This window comes from Pseudorca crassidens, chromosome 8 (genome assembly GCF_039906515.1).
Source record: "Pseudorca crassidens isolate mPseCra1 chromosome 8, mPseCra1.hap1, whole genome shotgun sequence".
NCBI classification, from domain to species: Eukaryota; Metazoa; Chordata; class Mammalia; order Artiodactyla; family Delphinidae; genus Pseudorca; species Pseudorca crassidens.
Window position 1 is genome coordinate 91899160 of NC_090303.1, and position 26687 is coordinate 91925846.

The 26687-nt window shown below is 37.6% G+C and overlaps 1 protein-coding gene and 1 long non-coding RNA gene across 12 annotated transcripts in view; one reads left to right on the plus strand and one right to left on the minus strand.

The window, feature by feature from the left end:
• The window catches only part of AKR1D1 (aldo-keto reductase family 1 member D1), a 91407-nt gene that overhangs the window by 54346 nt on the left and 10374 nt on the right, over window positions 1–26687 (plus strand). For 9 of the 11 annotated variants that reach the window (XM_067747134.1, XM_067747135.1, XM_067747130.1 and 6 more), the window contains 6 exons: window positions 1922–2038; window positions 5427–5504; window positions 9448–9570; window positions 14962–15071; window positions 15757–15922; window positions 19097–19179. In XM_067747134.1, the coding sequence (XP_067603235.1) occupies window positions 1922–2038; window positions 5427–5504; window positions 9448–9570; window positions 14962–15071; window positions 15757–15922; window positions 19097–19179 (677 nt within the window). Of the gene's footprint in view, window positions 1–1921; window positions 2039–5426; window positions 5505–9447; window positions 9571–14961; window positions 15072–15756; window positions 15923–16924; window positions 17268–19096; window positions 19180–21693; window positions 21879–26687 lie in introns of those variants that run through there. The other 2 variants (XM_067747131.1, XM_067747132.1) reach the window with 2 other exon arrangements.
• LOC137229355 (uncharacterized) lies at window positions 565–9555 on the minus strand. The gene is made up of 2 exons (XR_010945643.1): window positions 9381–9555; window positions 565–1222 (listed from the first exon to the last, which is right to left on the minus strand). It is a non-coding gene; the product is annotated as an uncharacterized lncRNA (long non-coding RNA).

The following is a 26687-nucleotide window of genomic DNA, read 5'->3' on the forward strand; positions in this document are numbered from 1 at the left end:
ATAAAACAGAATTTTCAGTTAGATGAGATTTCACCAATACACCAAAAGGACCCACAGTAACAACAAAAACACGTTTTTCTCTACTCTCACATTGTCTTCTCTATGCTCTGAAGGCAAGAAAAAAATTATTGTCCAACATAGGAAAAAAATCAAATTTTGCTAATTTTGCTTGCTCTTAACTTGTGGCAAAAAATGTACATAAATTCCAAGCTTTTTCTCCCAAAAAATATGTAAGCAAATTTGATGCTCCAAGAAGATGTATTCATTTATCCTGAAGCTCTGGGTACCCTTCAGCATCCCATGTTTTACAGACCTCAAGGGTACACATGCTCCAGTTTGACAACCCAAGGCTTAATCTTTCATTACCTAACACTTAGAGAACGAGTAATTTCTTTTTCTTTTTTTTCTTATTTATGTTAAGCTGTCTACATTCCTTTTATTTACTTTTTCAGCTTTATTGAGATATAATTGACATATGGCCTTGTATAAAGTGTACAATGCACTGATTTGATACAATTATATATTGCAAAATGGTTACCACCATAGTGTTAGCTAACACCTCCATCACATTACATAATTACCATTTATTTTCTGTGATGAGAACATTTAACATTTATTCTCTTAGCAACTTTCACGTATATAATACAGTATTGTTATCTATAATCACCATGCTGTTCATTAGATCCCCAGAACTTATTCATCTTAGAACAGGGAGTTTGTACCCTTTGACCAACATCTCCCCATTTGTATTCATGAAGAGCTGTTTTGTTTTGTTTTGTTTTTTCATGAATAGCTACTTTATTGTTTTTTAATATAAATTTATTTATTTTAGTTTTGGCTGCGTTGGGTCTTCGTTGCTACACGCAGGCTTTTCTCTGGTTGCGGTGAGCGGGGCTACTCTTCATTGTGGTGTGCAGGCTTCTCATTGTGGTGGCTTCTCAGGAGCACAGGCTCTAGGCACGCGGGCTCATGAGCGCAGTCTCAGTAGTTGTAGCGTACGGGCTTAGTTGTTCCGCGGCATGTGGTATCTTCCTGGACAAGGGCTCAAACCCGTGTCTCCTGCATTGGCAGGCGGATTCTGAACCACTGCGCCACCAGGGATGCCCCATGGATAGCTATTTAATTGTTGATCTTTGTTGGAGGACTGGAGGCTGGGGTCTCCCATGCCGCCATTTTGGTGACATTATTGGTTCAGATCTTAGTAGGGATTGGCAGAATTTTCCTGGGGAAATGAGGAAGTGAACCAAATGAGAACAAAGGAGTGGTGAAAAGGGATCTAAACTTTTGCAATAATTTAAAATTTCACCAGCTTCTGCACCACCCATCACAATGTGGAGGATCTGGTGAAGACACATACACAACCATATTTCTTACTCAGATGAAGCACACCTTTTATCAGTGAAAGGAAAGTAAAGTGCCAAGCCAGGTCAGAACCACTAGTCAGATACATGTTCCCTAATTACACAGTGAGGAAAAGTGAAAGTGCGAAGAGTCGATTAGGCAGTTAGCACAGAGCAGAGGAAGACTTTATTGCTGAATTAGGTACTCTGTGGTTCAGATGGATCTTGAAATCTCTGGTACTATATTTGGATAAAGTTATACTCTGGATGTCAAGTTATATCAGCTCAACCTGTACTCAGATGACACTGCAACGTAAACATATTTTTGTGAAATGAAGTGGTTGAATACAATGTGTATGAGTGTTTGTAAAGAATAAAGGGCTGGGAATTCCCTGGCGGTCTAGTGGTGAGGACTCTGCTCTTCCACTGCAGGGGGCATGGGTGTTGGGGAACTAAGATCCTGCATGCTGCACGGTGCAGCCACAAAAAAAGAAACAGTAAAAACAAATTTTAAAGGGCTGCATCATTGTTAATAATAATAATGAGGATATTAGTTAACTATCTCCCTTTTTTTCTTTCAGCTGTGGGCTACACATCATGACCCACAGATGGTCCGCCCAACTCTGGAGAGGACGCTCAGGGGCCTCCAGCTAGATTATGTAGATCTTTACATCATTGAAATACCCATGGCTTTTAAGGTAAGTTCATATGCCTAAAGGTAAAGCCTCTGCTCTTTGGCAACCATGGGCCAACATCTATGTACGGGAAGCTCATTCATTACTTAGCACCATAGAATATTATGATGTTTTGTTACCGTAAATCAGATAGTACTGACCTAACCCAACAAATGCCAAGAAAGATTATGTGTAGCCAACTCAGGCCTGGATCCCAAGTTTCTAGATTCATAATCTAATGCACTGTCTGTTATATCCTGTCTTTGCAGCTATAAACGCTCTCCATCAAACCAACAAGTAGTCTCCTAACTGTAGTCCACATTGCAGTTGTCCAGCATCCAGACACACCCTTCTTCCCATTCACACAGTCCCGAAAACATCCCTGCACAACATAATGTAAAATAATAAATACAACTGAAAACCTACTCACACTCCACCCTCTCCAAAGGAAAATAACCCAAAGAGTAGTCAGATTTTTGAAGGCAGCTCCAAGATCAGGACCTCTAGGTGATATCTATTCCTCTAACTCAAATGCACTCCTTCCTTGAACTTTCTCCATATACGGACTCAGTTTAACCACCACCAACACACCCAGTATACACTGCTGAAGAGCAGCAGCTGCTTTAAAGTTTCACTGAGGGAAGGAGAGATTGAAAAACAAAACTGACCACTTGTCCATGAGGTAAACCAGATCCTGCTGGACAGGAAAGACAAGGACTCCCTGCCATTGCAGTGGCCAGAATTTCTTTACACAGCCAACCTGGCTGCCCCGTTCTGTTCTCTGGAAGCACCTTCCTTATTAACTCTCCTCTGTGGTCACATCCAAGATGTGACCTTAGCAATTATATATCCCAAAAACCTCATCTCACAGAAGAGAAAAGCAATGAACTACTTAGGATTAAAGTCCATCAGAATTGGAACCAGATCCTGGGTCGCCTGATGCCAATCTTATACGTGTTCCCTTATACTACACTACCCTCTGCCTTATCCTCGCAAGCCTAATAATCGCAATGTCCTGTGGACTACAGTGATTTTTTTATTTCAGGCTCTTGGGATTTTGACCTTAGCCCTTCTCCTTACTCAACTAACTTCGATTCTTATTCAAATGACAGAGTTCTAAGCTGAGTCTTACAGATTTGGAAAGAACCTGTATTTAAAAGTGAGAAAATGAAATTTACTCCTCTGTGGCTAACTAATGACTTGTAAAATCTTTTTGGAGAAGGTAAATAAAGGAATTCTATTTCTATTCTTAAATAGGATCAAGGCTCAAGGACACAGAGAAGGTAAATTTTTAACAGTGAGAAATTACACAGTATAGTGACATTACCTCCCAACTGAACCTGTACTTCCTGTAATTGAGAAATCAGTCTTTGAAGCCAAAATATCACTTGCTTTTTGAATCTCATGATTCTTTTTAAAGAAAAACCTTTCTCGCTAAAATATTTTACCACTTTGTTATTTTTTAAATATAAAGTTAATAAGCAGACACAATTTCAGAACAACAAAAAGTACAAAAAATCATGATAAGACATTTTAAAAAGACGAAGTTATTGCTAAACAGGAATGAAGGTCAATAGCATGGGTTTTTAGAGGGTTGAGTTATTCTTCTAATAATGCCTTACAGTCAGGAGCAGGAAAGGAGGAAAAAGACAATGAGTTTATCCAAATGAAGGGATTAGTAAAGTAAGCACAGTGGAACATCATAGAAATATCTAACATGGGTTCAGACTTGGAGAGGACTTAATTAAAATTTGTGAGAGTAAAAACTATTAATAGTGAGAGTTCATAATGGAGATATAAAGCCATTTCAGGTCAGAAGTAAAATTAGGAAGTGCAAAAAGCAAGAAATATGGAGGGAGTCTGGAGTGGAAATAAGCCTCGTAAGTGTTGAGAAGGTCAAAGGGCTTAGAAATCAGAGGTAACCAGGGTAGTTAATATGAATGATTACATGGCTTTGAGGAGAAAGGAGTCTTTTTCCTGCTCTCGGTGAAATAGAAGAAAATTGAGGTGAAATTATCTTTGCTAAAGAGGGCATGGAGAAATTGTTATCACCAGGTGAAAGATTAATTCAGGTGAGATGGCAAAGCGAAAAATTAGGGAAAATTTTTAAGAATATAATGGATTTTATCCAATTGCTTGATTTTCAACAACAAAAAATTCCTATTATCAAGGTCTACAAAGACTTCTATGCCACCAACCAAATCCAGTAGACACTTTGTCCTCATATTTTATTTGATCTCTTTCAGCACAGTTGACTACTGCCTCCTTCTTTAAACATTTTCATCTCATGGCTTCTATGATATCACCCTCTGGTGATTCTTTGACAGCTTCTTCTCTGCCAAACTCCAAATGTTTTGCCCAGTGCTTTATCCTCAATATTCTTGTCTTACTGAGCCGTACTCTCTCTATAGGTGATTTCATCCAGTTGCATGGATTGAATACCATTTTATATGCTGAGGACTCCCAAATTTTATCTGTACCCATGATCTCTCTCTGAGCCACTCTCTGAGACTTCTCTGTTCTCTTCAAATATCCACTTGACTGTCCAACAGTCATTTCAAACTCAAACTATCCAAAACAAAACTCTCAATTCCTTGTCCAACCTCAGGAAATGATTACCACCATCCACTCAAGGAGTCTAGAAATTATCTTTTATTTCTATCCCATTTCCAGGCCCATAAGAGATGGGTCCCATTTTTAAATATAGCAAAAAAGGAGAAATCTGAAAGACAATTTCCACACCATAGTCAATCTTCATTGGGAAAGTATCATCCAAAAGTTAGAGGAGGAGGTTTGACACTTACATAGTGTATGAGGTAGAAAAAAAGATGCTGAACTCCTGGAGGGCCCAAAAAGGGTAAGAAAAGAACCATGGGGCGATTAGCCAGACCTGAGAAGTAATGTGCTATGCATTTCCCTTATACTTAAGGAATATTGCATTCCTCAACTATACTTAGCTGAAGAATTTCCTCCTCTCAGCCTTAGTGATGACCTCTGGTTTCTTATAAGAGTAAGAAATTTGCTGTCCTCAACTTTGGCCAGGATAGACTATCCAAACACTGAGTCTAAAAGTCCTAATTCTCAACTTTTACTTTTCTTTAATGAGAAATTTTATCATTAAGAGAGAACTTCATGGCTTAAGAACAACAATAATCTGTCAATAAATAAAGAATAATGAATGCTGGGGTGAGAGAATGAGACTAATGTGTCATATATGTTGGACAAATGAATTTCTGGACAGTTCCACAGGGGGAGGGGAAAAAAAATATATATATATATATATATATATCTTGAATTGGTTTCCCAGGGCCCGGGTATATTGGAATACTGACAACTTAAATTCCATCATTTCAATCCCCAGATATAAATAAAGTTAACTACACTTTTTCATTTTCTTTTTCTTTTTTAACAGCCTGGAGATGAATTCTATCCTAAAGATGAAAATGGCAAATGGTTATATCACAAGTCAAATCTGTGTGCCACTTGGGAGGTGAGTTCAAGTGGGCCTCTTATGTTAAAAGAGTACATTTTTAAATTGTGATCTGGTTATTCCTATTCGATTTACAGAGTTGTAACCTTTACTCCCAATGAAAAGTAGTAGTCAGGTATTTCTAACCACGAGCAAAGATGTATAAAATCTCCACTTCTGAGTGCTGAAAAATGTTTGATTTTGCTTTGATGGAAGAGAAGAATGCCAAAGATAAGGAAGAGAGAAGTGTGGGAGGAAAAATAAAGTAAAGGAAATAAGTTCTACTGTAACAGTAAATAAAAATATATAAATGAGATAAACTCACAAATTTTTGGTTTCTCAAATTGAATTTTTAAAAATCAGTAATATGATGTCTAAAAGAAACAAATGTAAAATAATATATGAAAAACTGAAAAGCAATTCTGGTGCCATTTCTGAGCAGGCTGCTGGCTCTTTCCCCAAGATTCTAAGAGTGAGAAACTAGGGGAAAATAATGCGAAAACCCTTATGGATTTAGGTGGGAGGCAGGTACAGATATTTTGAACTGGTTTGTTTATGAGGTTATACGGAAGCTTTTACCTAGAGTGAAAAGCAACTCAGCAACCACTAAGATAATATAGGAGAGGAACTATCGGAGTTATTTTTGCTCTTATTTCTCTCTTGCTATAGCCTTGGGACACACTCCACACATGTAGACACTTAGGACTCGTGTTCAGATGTCTTCAGGAATCAAGTCAGAGCAGCACTGGAATCTTGCACTTGTGAGAAGCTGATAAAAACATAAGTCTCTGCCTGACCTCTGGCAGTTGTTTCCTGCCTCTCCCAATTCAAACTCCAAAGGCTGGAAATGATACTCTAATGATCATCTCATTCTAATAGACTTCCCCCTGTTTAGGTTACAGCTGAGGATCTGAACTGTGGCTTGTTTTGAGGGGTGAGGAGGCACTGACTGTGTTTTCTACTGTCTGGGGCTCTCCACCCGAAAGACCATACACTCACTCCTGACCTCATTGGAGCTGACTAGGATTGGAGTTTGGCATTCTCCTCTAAGGGACTGCCTCACAGTGTACCTAATATCCTCAGGAGAAAATGAGCTCAGAGCCCAAAATAACAAGGCATTTATTTCACAAGGAAACAACATATCTCAATTACATATCGCAACAAAAACAGAACAGAGGACCAAGAACTTTTTAATTAGCCAATTAATATATTCAAGGAGATAAAAGAAAGATATCAGCAATATGAAATAAGAACAAGAAAACTTCTTTTTAAAACAAGCAAAAATAATAATTATGAAAAATAAAAACACAGTGCAGTAGATGGGATAAAAATAGAATGGGTACAGATAAGGAAAAGATGATCAGCTTAAAAGATCAGAATGAGGAAATCTCCCAAGTGAAGAAGGAAAGGACAAGAAAAAATTTTAAATGTGAAATATGAAAAGCTAAGAGATGTAAATCATAAAATTAGAATTTCCAGTATCCACACAATAGAAGTCTTAGAAAAAAAGAAAGAAAAGGAAGTAATAATTGAAGAAAAAACCCAGAGATGTTGAAAAGGCATGAATTACCAAAGAGGAAAGAGAAAGAAACCCATACCTGGATGCTTTATAGTGAAATTTCAGGATGTCAAACATAAAGAGAAAATGTTAAAACTTCTGGAGTATAGCAAACAAGCCAGTAAAGGAGACAAAATGAAATGATAAAAAATAATCAGTCTAAGAGAAGGCAGGAAAATAAGAAAAAAGGGGAAATGAATAGATGGGAAAAACAGAAAATAAATAGCAATATGGGGGATTTAAATTCAGTGGTGTCAATAATCACAGTGTATGTAAAGAGCCTAAACAACCCAGTTAAAATGCAGAGGTTTTCAGAATGGATAAAAGGCAAAACCCCACCATATATTATATACAAGAAACTCATTTTAAATAATAAGACACACAACTAAGCCCATGCGCCACAACTACTGAGCCTGCGCTCTAGAGAGCACACGCCATAACTACTGAGCCTGCATGCTGCAACTACTGAAACCCGCATACCTAGAGCCCGTGCTCAGCAACAAGAGAAAGCCACCACAATGAGAAGCCTGCACACCGCAACGAAGACTAGCCCCTGCTCACCACAACTAAAGAAAGCCTGCACACAGCAGCAAAGACCCAACGCAGCCAAAAATTTTTTAAATAATAAATAAATAATAAAACAAATAGGTTGAAAGTAAAAGGTTAAAAAAAAAAGTGAAAGTCTAGAATAAGATGTACTAGGCTGACAGTAATCAAAAGAGAGCTGGAGTAACCATTTTAATATCAACAAAAATTTCAGAGCAAAGAGTGTTACCAGGGATAAGGAATTTTGTTTTATAATAATAAATGGTTCAATCCTAAACATCTATGCACCTAAAAACAGAACTCCAAAATACATGAAGCAAAACTAAGAGTAGTGAAAAGAGAAAAAGAATAATCTAGTCAGAGATTTCAAAACCTCTCTCTTGATAATTGAGATAATAAGTAGACAGAAAGTCTATAGAATATAGGAACTTAAACATTATCAAACAACTTGACCTAATTGATATTTATAGAATACTTTTCCAAAATATAACAGAATGCTATTTTTCTAGTGCACATGGAATACTTCACAAAATAGTTCATTTTCTGAGACATAAAATGGATCTCAATACATTTAAAAATATTCTTAGGGCTTCCCTGGTGGCGCAGTGGTTGAGAGTCCGCCTGCCGATGCAGGGGACATGGGTTCGTGCCCCGGTCCGGGAAGATCCCACATGCCGCGGGGCGGCTGGGCCCATGGGCCATGGCCGCTGAGCCTGTGCGTCTGGAGCCTGTGCTCCGCAGCGGGAGAGGCCACAGCAGTGAGAGGCCCGCGTACCGCAAAAAAAAAAAAAAAAGATACTCTTCATGCAAAGTAGGCTGTCTGATGACATTGGAATTAAATTTGAGTTAATAACAAAAATATATCTGAAAAATATATATATATATATATCTGAAAAATCATCATATATTTGGAAACTAAGAAGATACGTGTAAATAACCCGTAAGATAAAGAAAAAATAACAAAATCTGAATCTATATGTAGCAACACACAATTGGAAATGGAATTTTTTAAAAACAATGTTAAATATTTAGAGATAAATTTAACAAAATCTATGCAAGACATATAGTTAAAACTACAATATTTTACTGAGAGGATTTTTTGTTAATTTGAACAAATAGAGAACTGTATCATGTTCTTTGATGGAAAGATTGAATACAGATAATTTGTTAATTCCCCCCTAATTCATGGATAGATTCAGTGCAATCCCAATGACTATCCCAAAGGAAATTGAAAAGCTGATTCTAAAATGTATAGGGAAGTGCAAAAACCATAATGATAAAGATTTAATTTACTAAGAAGATATATCAGTCTTAAACACATATCTACCAAATAAAATATCTTCAAAATATATAAAGCAAAAATTGATAGAATACAGAAAGACACTGGTAAATCCACTGTTACAGTGGGAGATTTCTGATATATTTCTCTAAATTATTGAAAAGCCAGGAAAAGCTAGACCTAATCTTCTATATAATGCATGTGTATGTGAGAGAGAGAAACAAGAAGGATCTGTATCCAAAAATAGGAGAATATACATTTTCCACACATACCAGACACATAAAAATTTTCAGGTACTGTACCATAAAGAAAACCTCAACAAATTTTAAGAAATAAGATCATTATTATCATGCTGGTATACATTATGAAAATACAAGAGGAAGATATGATATACAACATTTCCCCAAAATCATTCAATTACAGAATTCCTGCCTATCTCCTCCACTTTTCTTTAGTTCACAGAATGCCTATTAATATACCCGGGGACTTTACTTTTTAAAGAATGCACAGTCACCTTTATAAATGTTTATTCCTGCTTGTGTTGAGATTTCTTTCTTGACCCATTTGCTCTTACCCTACAGGCTTTAGAAGCTTGCAAAGATGCTGGCTTGGTGAAATCCCTCGGTGTATCCAATTTTAACCGTAGGCAGCTGGAGCTTATTCTGAACAAACCAGGACTTAAGCATAAGCCAGTCAGCAACCAGGTACAGCTTGACAAGGGGAGGGAGGGGAGGGGGGGTGTGGGGAGTGGGGAATGTGGGAGGATCCATTACTCAACAGAAAGAATCCTGGACTAGGAGTCAGGGAGTCTTGTGGTCACTTTACGTGTATCTCATCATTAGACCGTGGGCAAGTCAATTTATGTCTCTTAAGAAAAAAGATTTGAAAGTCCAAATCCAAAAAGTAACCCAAACTTTTTCTGAAGAAAAATAATAATGTAGGGGAACAAAACCCACCAGACATTGACACACAGAGTATTTAAAATAATGTAAGATTACACAAGAACCAACATACAAATAAATAGAAAATAAGAAATACCTTAGAAACAGTCTCAAATAAAATAGAAACTTAATGTAAAATAAAATAGCACAAACTAATGACAAAGGAATTGATTTTTCAGTGAATAGTGTGGGGAAAATTGATAGTTATATAGTAACAAATATAGATCTTTGCCTCATGTTATACTCCAAAGTGTCCCTTTGATCAGGCGTTAAAGAAGAAACAAGAAATTATTTGTGAATACTACAAAAGAATTTTAGTTTTCTGGAGCTATGGATAGAAAGGGAAGCCATGGGAAAGTTATAAAGAAAACCAATACATGTAATAGTGTAAAAATGTTAAACACTAAAAATATTAGAAACAAAGAGCAAACAAAATTAGATGATTATATCTAAAAATATAACAGAAAAAGGGGATCATGTCCTTACGAATTAAAAGCCTAATAAAAATCAATGAGAAAAATACTAAGGCTCAAAAGAAATGAACAGAAAGTCACAGAAGACAGATTGCAAGACTGATAAACATATGAAAAATATTTAGCTGCTCTAGTAATTATGGAAATTTAAATTTAAGTGTAATTTTGTATTGTGTATCAAATTAGCAAAGTTTCTGTTTTATTTTTTAATATAGTGTTCCATGTAAGCAAGTGATGGAGTGCTGGCAAATGCAAATTGGTTCAACCTTCCTGAAAAGCAATTTTGCAATAAGTAGCAAGAGTCTTAAAAAGTGTTTAGTTTTCTATTTCTAGGAATCCATCCTTGTGAAAAAAAATCAGAACACCCATATGTGTGTTTGTCACAGCACTTTATGTGTGTGTTTGTCGCAGCACTGTTTATCATGGCAAAAAAAAAAAAAAAAAAAAAAACACCAAAAAGGAAACAACATAAATATGAAAAATTCAGGGAATGTTTACATAAACTTTGAAACATTTATAATATGTGAAATCTTAACAAAAAATGTTCTTGAATCACTCTTGAGGAAAAGAGAAATGGCCACGATATTAAGTGGAAAGACCAGGATACAAAACGTAATACAGTTTGAAGGCGATTATATTATTTAAAAAGTGCAAATATTGGAAAGAAATATATCAAAATGCTAACCGTGGCTATCTCTGGCTGTGAATTTTACAAGTAAATTTTGTTTTCTTCTTTATGCTTTTCTGTATTTCAAGTCTTCTGCAGTGAGCATATATTACTCTTATAATCACAACAAAATACTATTGTTAAATGGGGATATGACATCCTCTTCCCTCTACTTCATAAAACATTAAGCTGCACTAAAAAATGCTCTTGGAACTGGTAAATATTCACAAACTTGGATTATGGTGGACTTGTTTGTTGAATTCATTGTTATTAGAAACTCAAAAGGATTCATAACAGAAAAAATGAATTACCTACATCATGACAGTAGCCCACAGCTAAATAGAAGTGTTGCCATATTTAGAAGTACCACTTCCAAACTGATACCTCAGCTAGCGCTATATCATATGCTCTCAGGAACAGAGAGCAACAACATTTGCCTTCCTCGTTGATCTCAATCCATCCCTTTATTCCTAACCAATCCCCTACCCAGCATATCCTTCACATCTCCTTCCTGCACCCCTAAGAACAATATTTTGTTCTAAAAATGTTGACGTGACAAGCAGCTTTCTTCTTACAAATGCACAGAGACAGATGGTGATTTTCGACCTGAGAATGAAAAATAGTGAAAATTTGACAGTGTGTTTCCTCATGCCAAGGAGGAAATACCCTGATCTGTTGGCACAAGAATGTCGATCAGCTTCACAAATATACCCTGAAAGAGAATCAAGGCTTGTTGGAAGATCATAGCCTGAACCTATTCATGTGTCCTGTCGTGTCTGAAAGCAGAATATGTCAAAACTCTAGAGCTGGCAAGGTCAAAGTGCAGGTCTCCCAGCCACCAGCCATGACCCTATGCCCTGGTAGGACCATCTCTACTCCAGAGATACAAAATGAGCAGCTTTCAACCCAGGAATATGGTGAGCATATTTTGGGCATTAGACAGAGTGGACACATTTCATGTGCAAGGGATACATACCTGAAGGCTTGCCTGATTCAAAATTCACGTATTTCAAAACTAATTTTCCCATTAGACTAAATCTAACGTGAAATTTGCAAAATTTTATATTTTTCATTGACTTCGTGAACAAATTGACATAGAATATAACCTCACTCTATAGTCGTTCTCAGAGCTTGAGCAATCCAAGATTCCTTAGTACTCCCTATGATGTCCATCTGAAGCAATGTCCCTCCAGGCTCCGCCCCTGGCTTAGACTGTCTGAAAGCCTTCCTAGCGTCATACAGTGCTCTCCCAGCCCAGTTCAAAGGGGACTGTGGATCTATCTCAAGCCATTTAATCTCATACAAAGTTGCAACACCTAACTCTAGGAACGAAGGAAAGAAGGGAGGTAAGGAGGGACGGAGGGAAGGAAAGAAGAAGGGAAGGAGTAAGGAAACTTTCCACATTCTTCAGCTTTTCCTGATCCTATTCACCATGCCTAACTCACAGGTGTTCTGACACAGAAATTAGTAAATAGTTGTTGAGTGACTTCATTAATGAAATGAAAATTCAATGCAGTTTTTCATGGAAAGACAGAAGAGGTTGGGTTAATTAATGAAAGGACTTTTGCTATTTTCCTTCATGGATTCTGTCCAGCTTCTTAACTTCACCCTGTGAGATTTTGATATCTAAAACTACAGCATTACCAAAGGGTGTTGTAAAACCCCGGACACACCAAGACGCTGACGACTTACATCAGTTTTACCTAGCAAACAAAAGTAAATACTGCAGCTCCACTGGCTCATTCACAAAGGGCTCTAAGCAGTCCCTAGCAAAGAAGAAGGCAAGTGTGCTTAGGTACCCTTCTCCTTAGAAATAAGGATGACATCAAAGCCCTGCAACATCAGGAACCATCACCACCCTCTACCTTAAACTGAGCATCCGCTCCCAGCCAGAAATGACCAGCTGTACCCCATACGAAGCCCAGCCTACAACAGTCTGCAGCATCAAGAGTGATGTTTCCTAAGATTCTGGCTTTGTCCTTGCTGTATAACTCTTGTTTTCACTCATTCAACAAATGGTCATCAAGCACCTGCCTTATGCCAGGCACTGTGCTAGGTTCTAGGCATGCAAAAGTGACCAAAGACAGATATAGTCCTTGCTCTCGTGGATCATACACTAATGAAGTCAGGAAAGTTATATGTAATTGGAAACTGAGACAGATGCTCTGAAGAGAAGGAATGTGACTCTCTGAGGTCATACGCACTTGGGTCATGTTAGCCTACCCTCTCCCACCCCCACCCTCACCTCCATCCCTAGAATTTCCTTCACTGAGTGGTCCTTTAGCCATATGCCCTCAAGTTTTTTATCAAAAAACTATCTATGCAAAGATCTTTGTTATATTACATATTATATTATATATTTGAGTTTATATTACATTAACTCAAATTTTTGTTGAGTACGGGTTTCTAGTATGTTGCCCAATGCAACTTTCTGTAAACTCCTGAATTTGTTCACAGAATGGATATTCCTGTTTGTTTTGGTTTTTAATTGTATTAGCCTTATTATGTATACATTTTGTGTTTATATATATATATGTATACACACACACAAATACACACACATATATATGTATATAGGTAAATACACATGCTATATACACATGTGCATACACATATTTAGGCCAGAGACCATAACAGCACTCCAACTGATTAGAAAGGAGTCCCTGTGGGGAAAAGTAAATGTGTTTGGTGCAGGCAGGCAGGCACGAAAGTAAGGAATTCACACTTAGTCTTTAAGTGATGACGTGACCTGATAAAAAAGAAAAAAATTGTTTGAAAAGATTAGTGTACCAATAAGATAGAAAATGAGAAAGAGACCAAAGGGGGAGAGTGATGCTAGGAGTGGGAGAGGGTAAGGGAAAGAAATACAGTCCACCCTCCATAGCCATGGATGCAGAACCCGCAAATATAGAGGGCCCACTGTACTGCACCATTTCATAGAATGGACTTGAGCATCTCCGGATTTTGGTGTTTGCTGGGGTGGGGGTGTGTGTCCTGGCACCAATCCTACGTGAATACCTAAGGACCACTGTACTGTGGACACTGTGTGTCACTTTTTAGAATTAAGAAATGTTCCCAAGTGGGGGAGAAAACAAAAGTGTCTTAGGGAAAAGGAGGGATCAAGATTATGAGGGGGCAGGGGAAAAAGAAGAAATGGGAGAAACTGACAAGGGGGAAAAAGAAAGTTTATCAAATTAGAAAAAGGAAAGAAGACCCACCTCTAAGAGTTCCAGTTTACCTTTCCACTTCATCAGTAGCATTTTCTTGTGCCTTCTAGAAATGTAACTTGTCAAGTATTTAATACTTTAGATAGTGAAAATAATAATTATATACTTAAAATATTTTAATTAAGACTTGGTTGATTTTAATTAAAAAGAAAGCAAACACGTAGGTCAAAAACTACCGTAGTGTTTAAGAAGAAACTTTGAGAAGAACTTTTGTTGACACATGTGTTTTTAGTGCAGGAATCCTGTCAGTAAGATACAGAAAATGAAACTAGGCTTACACTTGGTGTAAAGAACTCTCCACCAAGAAGACAAAATTCATCTGTAAATTTAGTTTTATACACACTCTACCTCTTGTGAAAATATTCATAGATGTTTGATAGTGAGGGACAGAGGGCTTCTGCAACATGTCACTTCTATTTACCAAGACTGTAATGTGAACCTTGAGACTGCGTGTTTGTTATGGAAAATTGTATTTGCTAGAATATTTATTATAAATAATTGAATCTGTTCACTTAAAGTTTTAAACCGATAGCTGTAAAAATTGAATTTGTCCCCAATTATTTTAGGATTAACCCACAGATGGTGACCTCACTAACCTTGTTTTAATTCATCTCACCGATATATAAACAATGTAAACTTCCTTGTTGGGAAAAATATGTAAGATTTACCTTGCTATCCAGAATACTTTTCAGTCGATTTTATTGAAGAACTTTTTACAAACTATATAAAATTGCATTCATCCAAAAGCCCTTAATTTTGTGCTCTGCTCTCCAATGCAACCACATAGGTTGAATGCCATCCATATTTCACCCAGCCAAAACTCTTGAAATTTTGCCAACAACATGACATTGTCATTATTGCATACAGCCCTTTGGGGACCTCTAGGAATCCATCCTGGTAAGTAATGCTGTCTGTCTCCTCAGGAAGTATATTTCCTTGGTGTAGAGTATGAGGCTAATGTAAATTACTTGACTGAAATGACTCTATTCAGCTGTGTGATCTTAAGGAAGTAATTTCTTCAAGTCATTCTCCACATATGCAAATTACAGCTAACAAAACCTTCCTCACTGAGGTGTTGTAATAATTGATTAGACTCTACCTGTAGAAGTGCCTACCAGTACCTTATTATTTGACAAAGAGTCTCTATGGCCATATTCCGAAATTTTTGAAATCTCTGTATTCAGTGGCAACACTTCTACTGTGATGCATTCCACAGACTTAAGTAGAAATTTTTCTACTCTAAGATGATTCCAAGAGTTGTGCCTTTGTTTCTTCTACTTCAGTCTTCTTGCCTTCCCCTGTATGCCTACTTCCAACCCCATTCTCTCTATAAGATCCATGAAAGCAATATTATTTACCGTCTGGAAGAGGCAGCTCTGAATCTGCCTGTCTTGATCTTCTCAGACTAAGAGCAAGTCTTCTGAATACTCTGCACTCAGAGAAGTTGGTTACAGGTGACCTGAAGTGTTCTGGATAGGTTACCAGGTGAATGGGGGTCAGAGGAGGAGGGTGATTGGTAAACCGCTGGTTCTCATTACTCGGCCTAAATATGATGCATGTTTCGATTTTTTTTTTTTTAAAGGGTGAATGTGTCTTCCCCACCTTTGTTAAAGGATGCACTTCTAAACTCACTGGGGAAAAAATACAATAAGACAGCAGCTCAAGTTGTTTTGCGTTTCAACATCCAGCGAGGAGTGGTTGTCATTCCTAAAAGCTTTAACCCTGAAAGGATCAAAGAAAACTTTCAAGTAAGAGAACTGCTTCTGGAAATGTAAAAAGTAGGGTATTATTTTTTTTAGAGAGAATTTTGTGTTCAGATTAATAAGAAAGTTGCAATGCCTTCATATGTTATTTTATACCTGCTCCCTGACCACCTCCACCCACACCTGGATTTAATTTTAGCTGAATTTGAGACAATTCCTAGTAATTCAGGGATTTCTTTGCTGCTTGTAGGCTATCTAGCTCCCTTATTTCTTCTGTTTCCTTACCTATTGACTCTGGACACTACCTACTCCCTTCCCCACCAGCACAGCAGGAATAGAAGGTATAAAATTGGAAATTCATAACAGTCAACTTTCCACCTTCTTAATGGCTCTGGAAAAAGTTGGGGACAAATTTGGAAATTATTGAAGAGGATCATTTAGACTTCATAAATGCCAACCCCCTTTATTTCCTCTATAAGTAATCTGTAATCAGCATTATAAATATAGGTGAGAAAAGAGGCCACTAGACAATGGAGTGATTAGTTTACTGTGCTACTTTCAAAGAATAAACTGCTAGGTAAATGCAGCCATAGAGAAGTACCATGTAAAGTTAATCAGTTACCCATCAGTTAATAATTTAAATTTCAAAAGTAAGTTGTTTTTTGTCTTACTCATAATTAAAGATAAAAATGAGATAGTATTTATCCCCTCAGATAGGAAAATAATCAGAATGTTAACAGTGTGTGGGAAAACAGGCAGTTTCATATAATACTATTAGAAACATAAAATGATGTAAGATTTGGAGAAGGATGTCATTTTTCCAGATCCATCAAAATTCAAACATACATGTCCATTGACCCAACAATCTTTTTCCCATAGATGTATTTGCATATTCATGCACACATATACAGATGTTTATTACAGCATACTTTATCAGCTAAAAAAAACTGGAAACAATTTTCAATAGGATATTGTAAAACAAATTATGATATATTTGTGCAATGAAACAGTATATAGGCATTTTTATTTATTTTTCTTTTTTAACAGAACTCTACTGAGGTGTAATTGAAATGCAATGAACTGAACATAAAGTATAAAATTGGAAAAGTTTTGACATATGTACACACCCATGAAACCATCACCACGATCAAGATAATGAACATATCCAGCACCTCCAATAGTCTCTTCATGCCCTTTTATAATCTATCCCTTCTGGTCCCCAATCCCAAGCAAGCACTGATTTTCTTTCTATCCCCATAGGCTAGTTTGCATTTCCTAGAATTTCAAATAAATGAATTCACACAGTATGTGTGCTTTTATATCCATTTTTAAATAATAAAGTGAAAATATAAGTACTGACATGGGAAGACATCCATGATATTAGACAATTATCTTCAGAGCTTTTTTGCTACCACATGAAGGAATGAAATTCAAATTTACCAAAGAAAAAGAGACATAATTTATTGGCTCTCATAACTGGGAAGTCCCTGGGTAGGTCAGACATGACTGGACACAGGTATTCTAATGATTTATAAAAGGATTGAGTTCTCCTCACCCCCTTTCTCCACATGGTGGCACACACAGATTAATATGGGTTAATCTGTTACCCACATTTAGTAAAGATGATCACAGATAAAGGCTTCTGTCTCTGTCAATCCCTGCTTGTCCTTTTATGGGTCATTGGCTACTCCCATAATAATCACTGTGTCTAATGAAAAAGATACCTTGATTGGTCCCCTGGGCTACATCCCTATTCTTGTGCTGAAGGAGGTGAGGTCATGTGACAAATAGCCCTACTAGGTGCGGGAAGGTGTTAAAGAAAAAGGAAGCTTGTAAGGATTTCTTTTATAAGTGACTGGTTCATTCATGACTGTTTTTATGTTATAATAAATTTCCTTCTACAATCTCATAACTCCAATTCTTGGATAATAAATAATCAAAGGAAAGAATGCTCTGAAAAGACCACTTGGAAACAATCCTTGGGGGAATGACTAAGTGAATCGTATTACATCTATACTACGGATATAGTAGTTAAATAAATAAAGTCAGTCTATATATTTTGACAGAAAAGATCACCAAGACATATTATGTGAATGAGATAAAGCTGCAGAATAATAGAAATATGATACAATTGCATTTTGCTGTTGCTGTGTTGAATGTTTGGAAGGAATCTGTGGGAAGGGGAATAGCACTGGGGTGGTGGGTATCAAGAGGCACTTTTGTTTCTTTTACTCCATACATGTCCATGTATTTCTGTAGTGTTTCATTTCTTTACAAAAAGCATATATTCATGTATTACTTTTACAATTAAAATTTATTCATGTAGGGCTTCCCTGGTGGCGCAGTGGTTGAGAGTCCGCCTGCCAATGCAGGGGACACGGGTTTGTGCCCTGGTCTGGGAAGATCCCACATGCCGCGGAGCGGCTGGGCTCATGAGCCATGGCCACTGAGCCTGCGCGTCCGGAGCCTGTGCTCCGCAACGGGAGAGGCCACAGCAGTGAGAGGCCTGCGTACCGCAAAAAAAAAAAAAAAAAAATGTATGCATGTAAATTACTAAATTAAAAGTTAAGGGATAGAAAGATAAAATAATAAGAGAAATTATAAACAAATCAACTGTTAAAAATATAAATAAGCTAAAATAAACTATTAAAATGTTCATAAAGGACAATTATAAAACCAAGGTACAAACTGTACAAGCTAAAAAAAAAAAAAATGAAAAAGTAATTAGAATTAAAAGGTAGATAAAGAGACATTAAAAATGACAAGAGAAAGGATTAATATGATGAACCAAAGCAAATTAAAAGTTAAAAAAAATACATAAGCAAATTTAGAGACTAGGGAATATTTTTGTTAAAAAAAAAAAAAAAAGTGCACGAAGGCCATAGTCCAGAATCAAAAGTTCAGCATCTTATACCAAAATAATAAGAATTCTTCACTTTTAGATTTTTAGGAGATGTTCTGAATGTGTATTGTTTCAGAACATTTGAAATTTCTTGCAAGGTGTCCCCAGCAGGATTGTCTTAAAGACAAAGGGCAGAAAGAATTCCACCTCCACATGGGTGGGGTGGCCCCCCCGCACTAGCCCAACTCCTCTAAGACATTTGCAGAGATGTTCATAAATCTTTGAAGGGCTCCCACTGCTGGCCTCACTCCCTGATCCCAAGCTTGACCCATCTTCTACTATTATAAATGTCTGTTTTTTTGTTTCTGTTATTTCAGATCTTTGACTTTTCTCTCACTGAAGAAGAAATGAAGGGCATTGAAGACCTGAATAAAAATGTCCGCTTCGTGGAAATGCTCATGTGAGTTCTGGGGGATCATTAATCAGGTTCTGTGCAGTGATGTTGGATTGTCAAGCATCAACCAACAGGCTCTCATGAACCGGGACCATGTCCATGGAAGGCACAAGGGTAAAGGCCGGTGGGCAGCATGTTCTGAATTAGGAACTTCCTACAAACCTGCATTTTTGCTTAAAAGAATATTTTTGACATTTATGACATTCCCATTGGTTAGGTTAAGGCATCACAGGCTAAAAACATTGAGGAGAATTAAATCAGTTTTCGTTATGTTAATACAACAGCAGCACAGATATGCAAACAACATATTTATTTCTTCCTTAGAAATCAAAGTGGGCACAAATTAGAGCAAAGCTCAACAAGAACAATTCCTGGGAGAGAGGCATTAGAGTGCAGTAGAAAGAGCACCAGGTTGAGTTTTAGACAAATGTTTGCCTATAAGATTTGGAGCTTCTGGCTTCACCTATTGTCTGACTTCCCACAAGCAAAATTCCTTCCAAGTGTTGCCAAATTTAACTATCAACTGAAGTAACCCTTTATTCTCTGAATATTACAGAGCCTTAAAAATAAAAAAAAAGAATATAGTTCATGTATATATACACATGTATATATTTGTATACATACACACCCACATTTTTTCTTCTTAATCATTCTTCATTAATATTTCCAGTTCTTGAAATCACCTGGATAGTATTCTTCTTTTTACAATCTTCTCTTTGAGTGTGCATTTAGAAAATGCTCGTTAAGATGGTTCGTATAGTTTGGGCGCTTATCTTATCGGTCCCACTATTTTTCATGAGTCAAAAAGTGCGGACTATGCTAACACTGAATTTCTGAATCAATTTCTGAATTAATAAACAGCTTTCTAATGTGAATTTTCCAGGGGAAAAACTATTTGAAATCAAGAAGCACCTCCTAGCCTCAAGAACATAAAAGTAAACACAAACACAGAACTAACCCTTACACGTTAATTAACAGCTCTTGAAGATAAACTATTTCTATTGAATAAATATCATTAAATTAAAAATAGTAAGAGATAGCCAATCCTCCAATATGCTGTTTTGTTTTGTTTTTTTACAGTTGGTTAGTGACATTATTTGGTTTGACATTTTATTTATTTATTTATGGCTGTGTTGGGTTCTCGTTGCTGCACGCGGGCTTCCTCTAGTTGCGGTGAGCAGAGGCTACTCTTCGTTGCGGTGCGTGGGCTTCTCATTGCAGTGGCTTATCTTGTTGCGGAGCACGGGCTCTAGGCGCACGGACTTCAGTAGTGTGGCACGCGGGCTCAGAAATTGTGGCACACAGGCTCAGTAGTTGTGGGACACAGGCTTAGTTGCTCCATGGTATGTGAGATCTTCCCGGACCAGGGCTCCAACCCATCTCCCCTGCATTGGCAGGCGGATTCTCAACCACTGCACCACCAGGGAAGCACGACCTTTGACATTTTTAATACCTAATTCTAGCAACACTGGGAAAATAACTCATCACATCTGGAAATAACTAGAAAAATCAGCAAGGAGAAACAAAGATTAGGCCCCATTGATCAAAAAAATGTATCATTTAGGGATGCTGGGCCAAGGTTCTGCTGCTTTTCATCTGGCTGATCCTTGATATTTGAGAGCCTTCTCTGGTTTTGTTTTATATTTTGATTTAAAGCTCATAGTACTTGCAGAGAACTAAATCTTAGGTGTGCTTCAGTACAGGCACACACACACTCCAGTCCTTCTATAGACTGTTTCGCCATTTTTATTTAAGAGGTAGCTTCATCATTATCATCACTGTCATCATCATCATGGAAACTTACTTTGCTGGTCATCAACTTTCTAAATCTCAAACTTTCAACTCTCAGGAGGCCTAGTGATAGGGGCAAGTAAAAACTCTGAGAAGAGACTGACACTGATTCATGATAGAGTTTTTTTGTTTGTTTGTTTGTTTTTGCGGTACGCGGGCCTCTCACTGTTGTGGCCCGGAGCACAGGCTCCGGACGCGCAGGCTCAGCGGCCATGGCTCACGGGCCCAGCCGCTCTGCGGCACGTGGGATCTTCCCGGACCGGGGCACGAACCCGTGTCCCCTGCATCGGCAGGCGGACTCTCAACCACTGCGCCACCAGGGAAGCCCCATAATAGAGTTTTGAAGAGAAATGCTTATGTGGTTTATTGAAATGGGAGGCAGTTTATATCAAGAGAGCAGAAGGAGGAAGAAGTTGGGACAAAGTATGTAAGTAGGCAGGTATTGCTCACCTCCTGTGCTTTTGTTTTAAGAAAATGTTAATGTGGAGACAACTAGCCTTCTCCCCCCAATCCCCCCACCCCACACTTACACCCAGGGTGCTATCTGGGGCTTCAATAAAAGGTGCTGGCTTAAGGGGAAACAGGGGAGGAGAATGGGCACGAAACAGAAATGGAATGAGTAAGAGAAAGAGGGAATGGTCGGTAAAGTTACCAAAGAATGCTAGTAACACATACAGCCATGCAGCATTTGAAGTGAACTTTTTCCCTTTGGGGGAATTGTTTTGGCAGGTGGTGTGACCATCCTGAATACCCATTTCATGATGAATACTGACTTCAGAGAGCTCCGCAACAGATATTTTCCCTCTATGTGTGCCAGGACTTTGGGCTGGGTGGTTCCTCCAGCTATGGAAATCAAAGGAGTTTACTATCCTCAGATGAAATGGTGATGGAGACACACTTAACTTTTGTGTAGTGTAAGTGACTTTGACTTAGCTATGTGGGGGGAAAAAAATAGGTTTAAATCTGTTGAAATAACTTGGAAATTATCAGCTAATATTTTATTAAATCAATGTCTTCTGGGTTTCAGAAAGAAAAATATTAGGCTTTAGAAAAGACTTCAAAGGCAACATATGAAGATAAATAACACATGAATTCAGATACTGCTGCCATGGGTAGTCTGAGTTCTTTAGCAGTTAACAGGGCAACAGCAAGGATGGAGAGCTGGACCATGCCAGTGTGCTGGCAGTGGTCTTGATGGTTTGGACCATTGACTGTAATACAGACACAGCCAAGGTAAGATCCACACATGCATTATTAGCAGGGAAGTGATTTGCTTCACCTTGAGTAGAGAGAGAGGGCTAAGTATAGAAAAGTCTTACTATAGAGCTAATTAAACACCACATCGGTCAACAAAGCCATACTGATTTGATTGTTGTTTGTTTCCATCCAATGTGTGTTCGTGTAGCTTTTATCCAGCTTGAAAGATGGATAATTGCTTGTTCTCTCTTGCATGTTTTAAAGGGCCTGAGCTTCAGTAAGCTAGTGATCTATGCTAACACTGCCTGCAACTCCTGCCCCCATTCATTATATGACCACCATTATGCAAAGTGGCTTGAGACAACCTGCATACCCTGTATTGTAAAATAGTCCACAGACCATTATTTCAAAGAAGACATATAAAAAGGAAGCTTTAGGAAACATATTGAAAGAAGAGGTTTTATAGAATCATTAGACTTAAGACTTTGAAAGTTATTGGGATAACTGAATTTTGAGAAAGTAGCAAGTTCAAAAGAACACTGATAATTTTACTATATGTAAATTTTTTAAGTGAATAAAATGATTATTAGAATTCCATAGTAGAGATGTACCTATTTTCAGTCCAGCCAGAGCAGTATATTTTATTCATTCATATTAAGTCACTCTCACAGGGCAAGAGAGCGCTTCAAAACTTCAAAACATCAAAACAAACTTATGTTTGTCCAAGATCAATTGCTTATAATCTTCCATGATCTGAAAACGTACATTTCTGAGAAACTATCGTTTTAAAAAATTGATCTCTACTTATTGTTTCCAATAATTCTAATATGAATACTTATAATGCTATTCTCTGGAAAATATCTCATTCACAAGAAATAATAAAAATGATGATTTATTCTACCACATGAATCTCCATTTTGTTGCTTGGGGTGGGGGGAATCATCTGAATTCATTTAAATTAGAGACCTTTGGTTGAATTCCTACTGTACATTTAGCACTGGGAAGATAGGGAAGATAGGAAGAAAAGGGAGTACCATAATGAAAGAACAGAAACTCAAGTCCTGACCTCTACTGTCAAAACTCTTCAAAATATTTCAGGGGGCTGGTGTGGAAGAAGGACCACACCTATCAAACCATTTTTTAAAGACAGGCATTGGAAAAGAGTCCCACTATTTGTCAGGGGAAATGTATACATGTATTTCTAAAGATTGGAAGAGGGGAATTCTGTCTTAGTCTTAACAGAGATGGAGGAAAAAGAGTTGGAGGCAGAAAACAGAAGGTCAGGAAAGAGTGATCCTGGTCTGCATGAGTTTCTGCATGTCACTTCTCCTTTCACTCTCATTCCTCTCAAGCTTCCCAACTATTTTGGGATAAATTGTATGCCCCCAAAATTCATATGTTGAAGTACTAGCCCGTAGTACCTCAGAACGTGACCTTATTAGGAAATAGGGTCATTGCATATGCGATTAGGTAAGATGAAGTCATACTGGAGTATGGTAGACACTAATCCAGTATGATTGGTATCCTTATAAAAAGGGGAAACTTGGACACAGGCAACACACAGGGAGAGCACCACGTGCAGATAGAGGCAGAGGTCAGGGTGATGCTTTTACAAAGATGTCCAGCAAACCACCAGAAGCTAGGTGAGAGGCATGGACCAGATTCACCCTAATAGCCCTCAGAAGGAACCAACCCTGCCAACACCTTTATCTCGGACTTGTGGTCTCTAGAACTGTGAGGCAATAAACTTCTGTTATGTAAGTGGCCAGTTTGTGGCACTTTGTTCAAGCAGCCCTAGCAAGCAAATATACCATCTCTCAGTCAAGATTTCCAGTCTCTCAAGCTGACACCAGCAGTAAAAATGGCCTTACTTAGTCAATGCTTTACTGAGCTCAGGTATTGATGACCAATATTTTTGACCTTCTTGGGGACTTTTGCAACCCCAAAGATGTTTGTTAACCCAAATCAATCTCTTTCCTAATCAGAGGCCTCTAATGGAATATGGAGTAAGATACATCAATATTTACATAACCTGCCTGGAAAAGGAGAGGAGGCCAACAGCGTATCCACTGATCCATAAAAACACATGGACCAGAAGAGCAAGGACTTTCTGCCCCAGCCCGCAGAATGTTTTTTGTTTGCCCATCACTGACTATTCTCCTTGGAAGACCTCCCTCAGGCACTGTCTTCCATAATGACACAGAGGTTATTGGAAGAGGCCACAAGAGGCACATAGGCACCAATCCCAAGTCTGCAGGCTTCAACACTGCGACGTGCTGCACACTTCATGACCACAGTTATGGAAATGTAAAAGGTTGAGGTAAATTATATTTCCCAGGCTTGGTATTTCTCTGGAACTCCCTTAAAATTTCAAGCTTTCACTGGTGACTTCAATTTCTGACCATTCCAAACTAGTAACTAAATCATGATATCTTGTGGAGCCCTGGTCCTTGCATGTGAACCCTCCCGGAATCTGAACTGTACCCACCATGTTTCTACCTCCAGATACCAAATCCCCAAGTTCTCACTTCTCTTGATGGGGGCAAGGGGTGAGGAGGGATAGGATAATCTCCTCTGGGCACTGGTATTTTAGCTAGATTGAGAGCTGAAATGCAGAATATGGTGGGAGGTATGGTGGGAGTAGCAGTGGTCTTGACAAAAGTACATGGACTTTTCAGGTCCCCCCTTAAATCTGGCCATTGGTAAATCTTCCTACAAAGACTATGTGGCATCCTTAGGAGCATGAGGGCCCCTTTAATTCTGTCTTGGGGGTTGTCAGGAAGAGATAAAATTGCCAAAGGACAATTTGGAGCTGGGTAGCCCTCACTTTATGTCCTGCTGAAGTTGGTCACATGTTGGTCAGAGAGGAGCAGCTAGTGGAAATGATTGAACATACGTTTTTAAACTGTGTTGTGTGTGTGTGTTGCTATTTGATATGTACTATTGAGCATTTTTTATTGACATTCGTATATAAGACTATTGTGTAGTTTTGTGTATACTCTTTAGTTTCTATTATCAAATTGTGCTCCTTTCATTGTTAAAAGGAGAGAGTGAGATTTTCTTTCACACTCTCCACTCTAGAACAAATTAAATTTAAATGATTTATTTCCTAAAATATTGGTGGAATTCACCTGAGAATTGCCTCTCTGTCAATAGAGAGCCTGTACATTTTCTATTTCATCTCAAATCAATTTTGCAAATTTATCTTCTTCTATAATTTATCAATGTCACGTATTTAGCATATGGAGGTATATTTGTTCATTTAGTCAACAAGATTTTTGTGTGCCACTATGGTAGGCTCTATCCTTGGCAGTTGGGATATTTCAGTAAACAAAAGTCCCTGAGCTCTCATACACGCCCGTACTCTTCCAATTCCTTTAATTTTCCTAAACATGTGGTCATCTCCCTCTTGCAATTCTTCTTTTGTATGTCTATGGTCTTGTTTTGTAATTAATGGTTTATCAAGTTATTTTTTATTTTTTCTGGATTTCATTTAGACCAAATTTCCCAAAGGAAAGAAAATTCATTGACTACTTCTGTCTTTCTGTTTCTTAATTCATTCATATCTCATTTTCTTTTACTTATCTCTTGTCTGTTTTTTATAACTCATCCATAGACTTCTAACTTCTTAGGTTGAATATTTATTTCATTGATTTTTGTTAGTTTTTCTTGTATAGTAATATAAACATTGAATATAATGAATTGTCCATTGAGTACTGTTTTAGTTAAGATTTCTTAAGTCGATTTTGTAATTTTACAGATATTCTGAGTTTGGGGTTTGCTTTCTTCTTTAATCGTTTACAAGAGTTCCTGTCTTAGTTTAATTTCTAGTGTTAGAGCTTTTTTTCTAGCTTTTATATTCTACTTTTAATCATGCTGAGCTCAGATATCATCAGTCAATGTTTTCAACATTTCATGGAATTGTGACAAGATACATTCTATTTTAAAGTATTGAGTTGGATATAACGGACATATAATCCTGTGTTATACATTTTTATCATCTAGTATTAGAAGAGCTATTTGAGTGAGTGGTTCTTTCTTTTAAACAGTGATTCTTAACTAGGTGTTAAGAGATTTGGCAATGTCTGGAGACATTTTTGATTGTTACAACTGGTGGGGGTGGGGAGAGGTGATATTGGCATCTAGTAGGAAGAGGCCAGGGATGCTGCTAAACATCCTACAATGCACAGAACAGCTCCCACAACAAAGAATTATCTGGGCCAAAATGTAACTTTTGCTGAGATTGAGAAACCCTGCTATCAGAAGAGTCTTTCTTGATAGATGTTAAAATGTGCCGATTCCTAATGCCATAATTTCAATATATTGCATATAACTGAAAACTAATCCATTTAGCCTTGTTTATAGTGCTTGAAGTAAACTGTCCACCTTTTACATGGACAGTTTGAACAAACTGTCCAGCTATGTTTTTTTCTTGTGTATTTTATCTTTTCTCAGATTATTAAACTGCTAATGGATGCCATGCTTTTAGTATTTGAGTTTAAAACACATGGGCAAGCGAGCCCCAA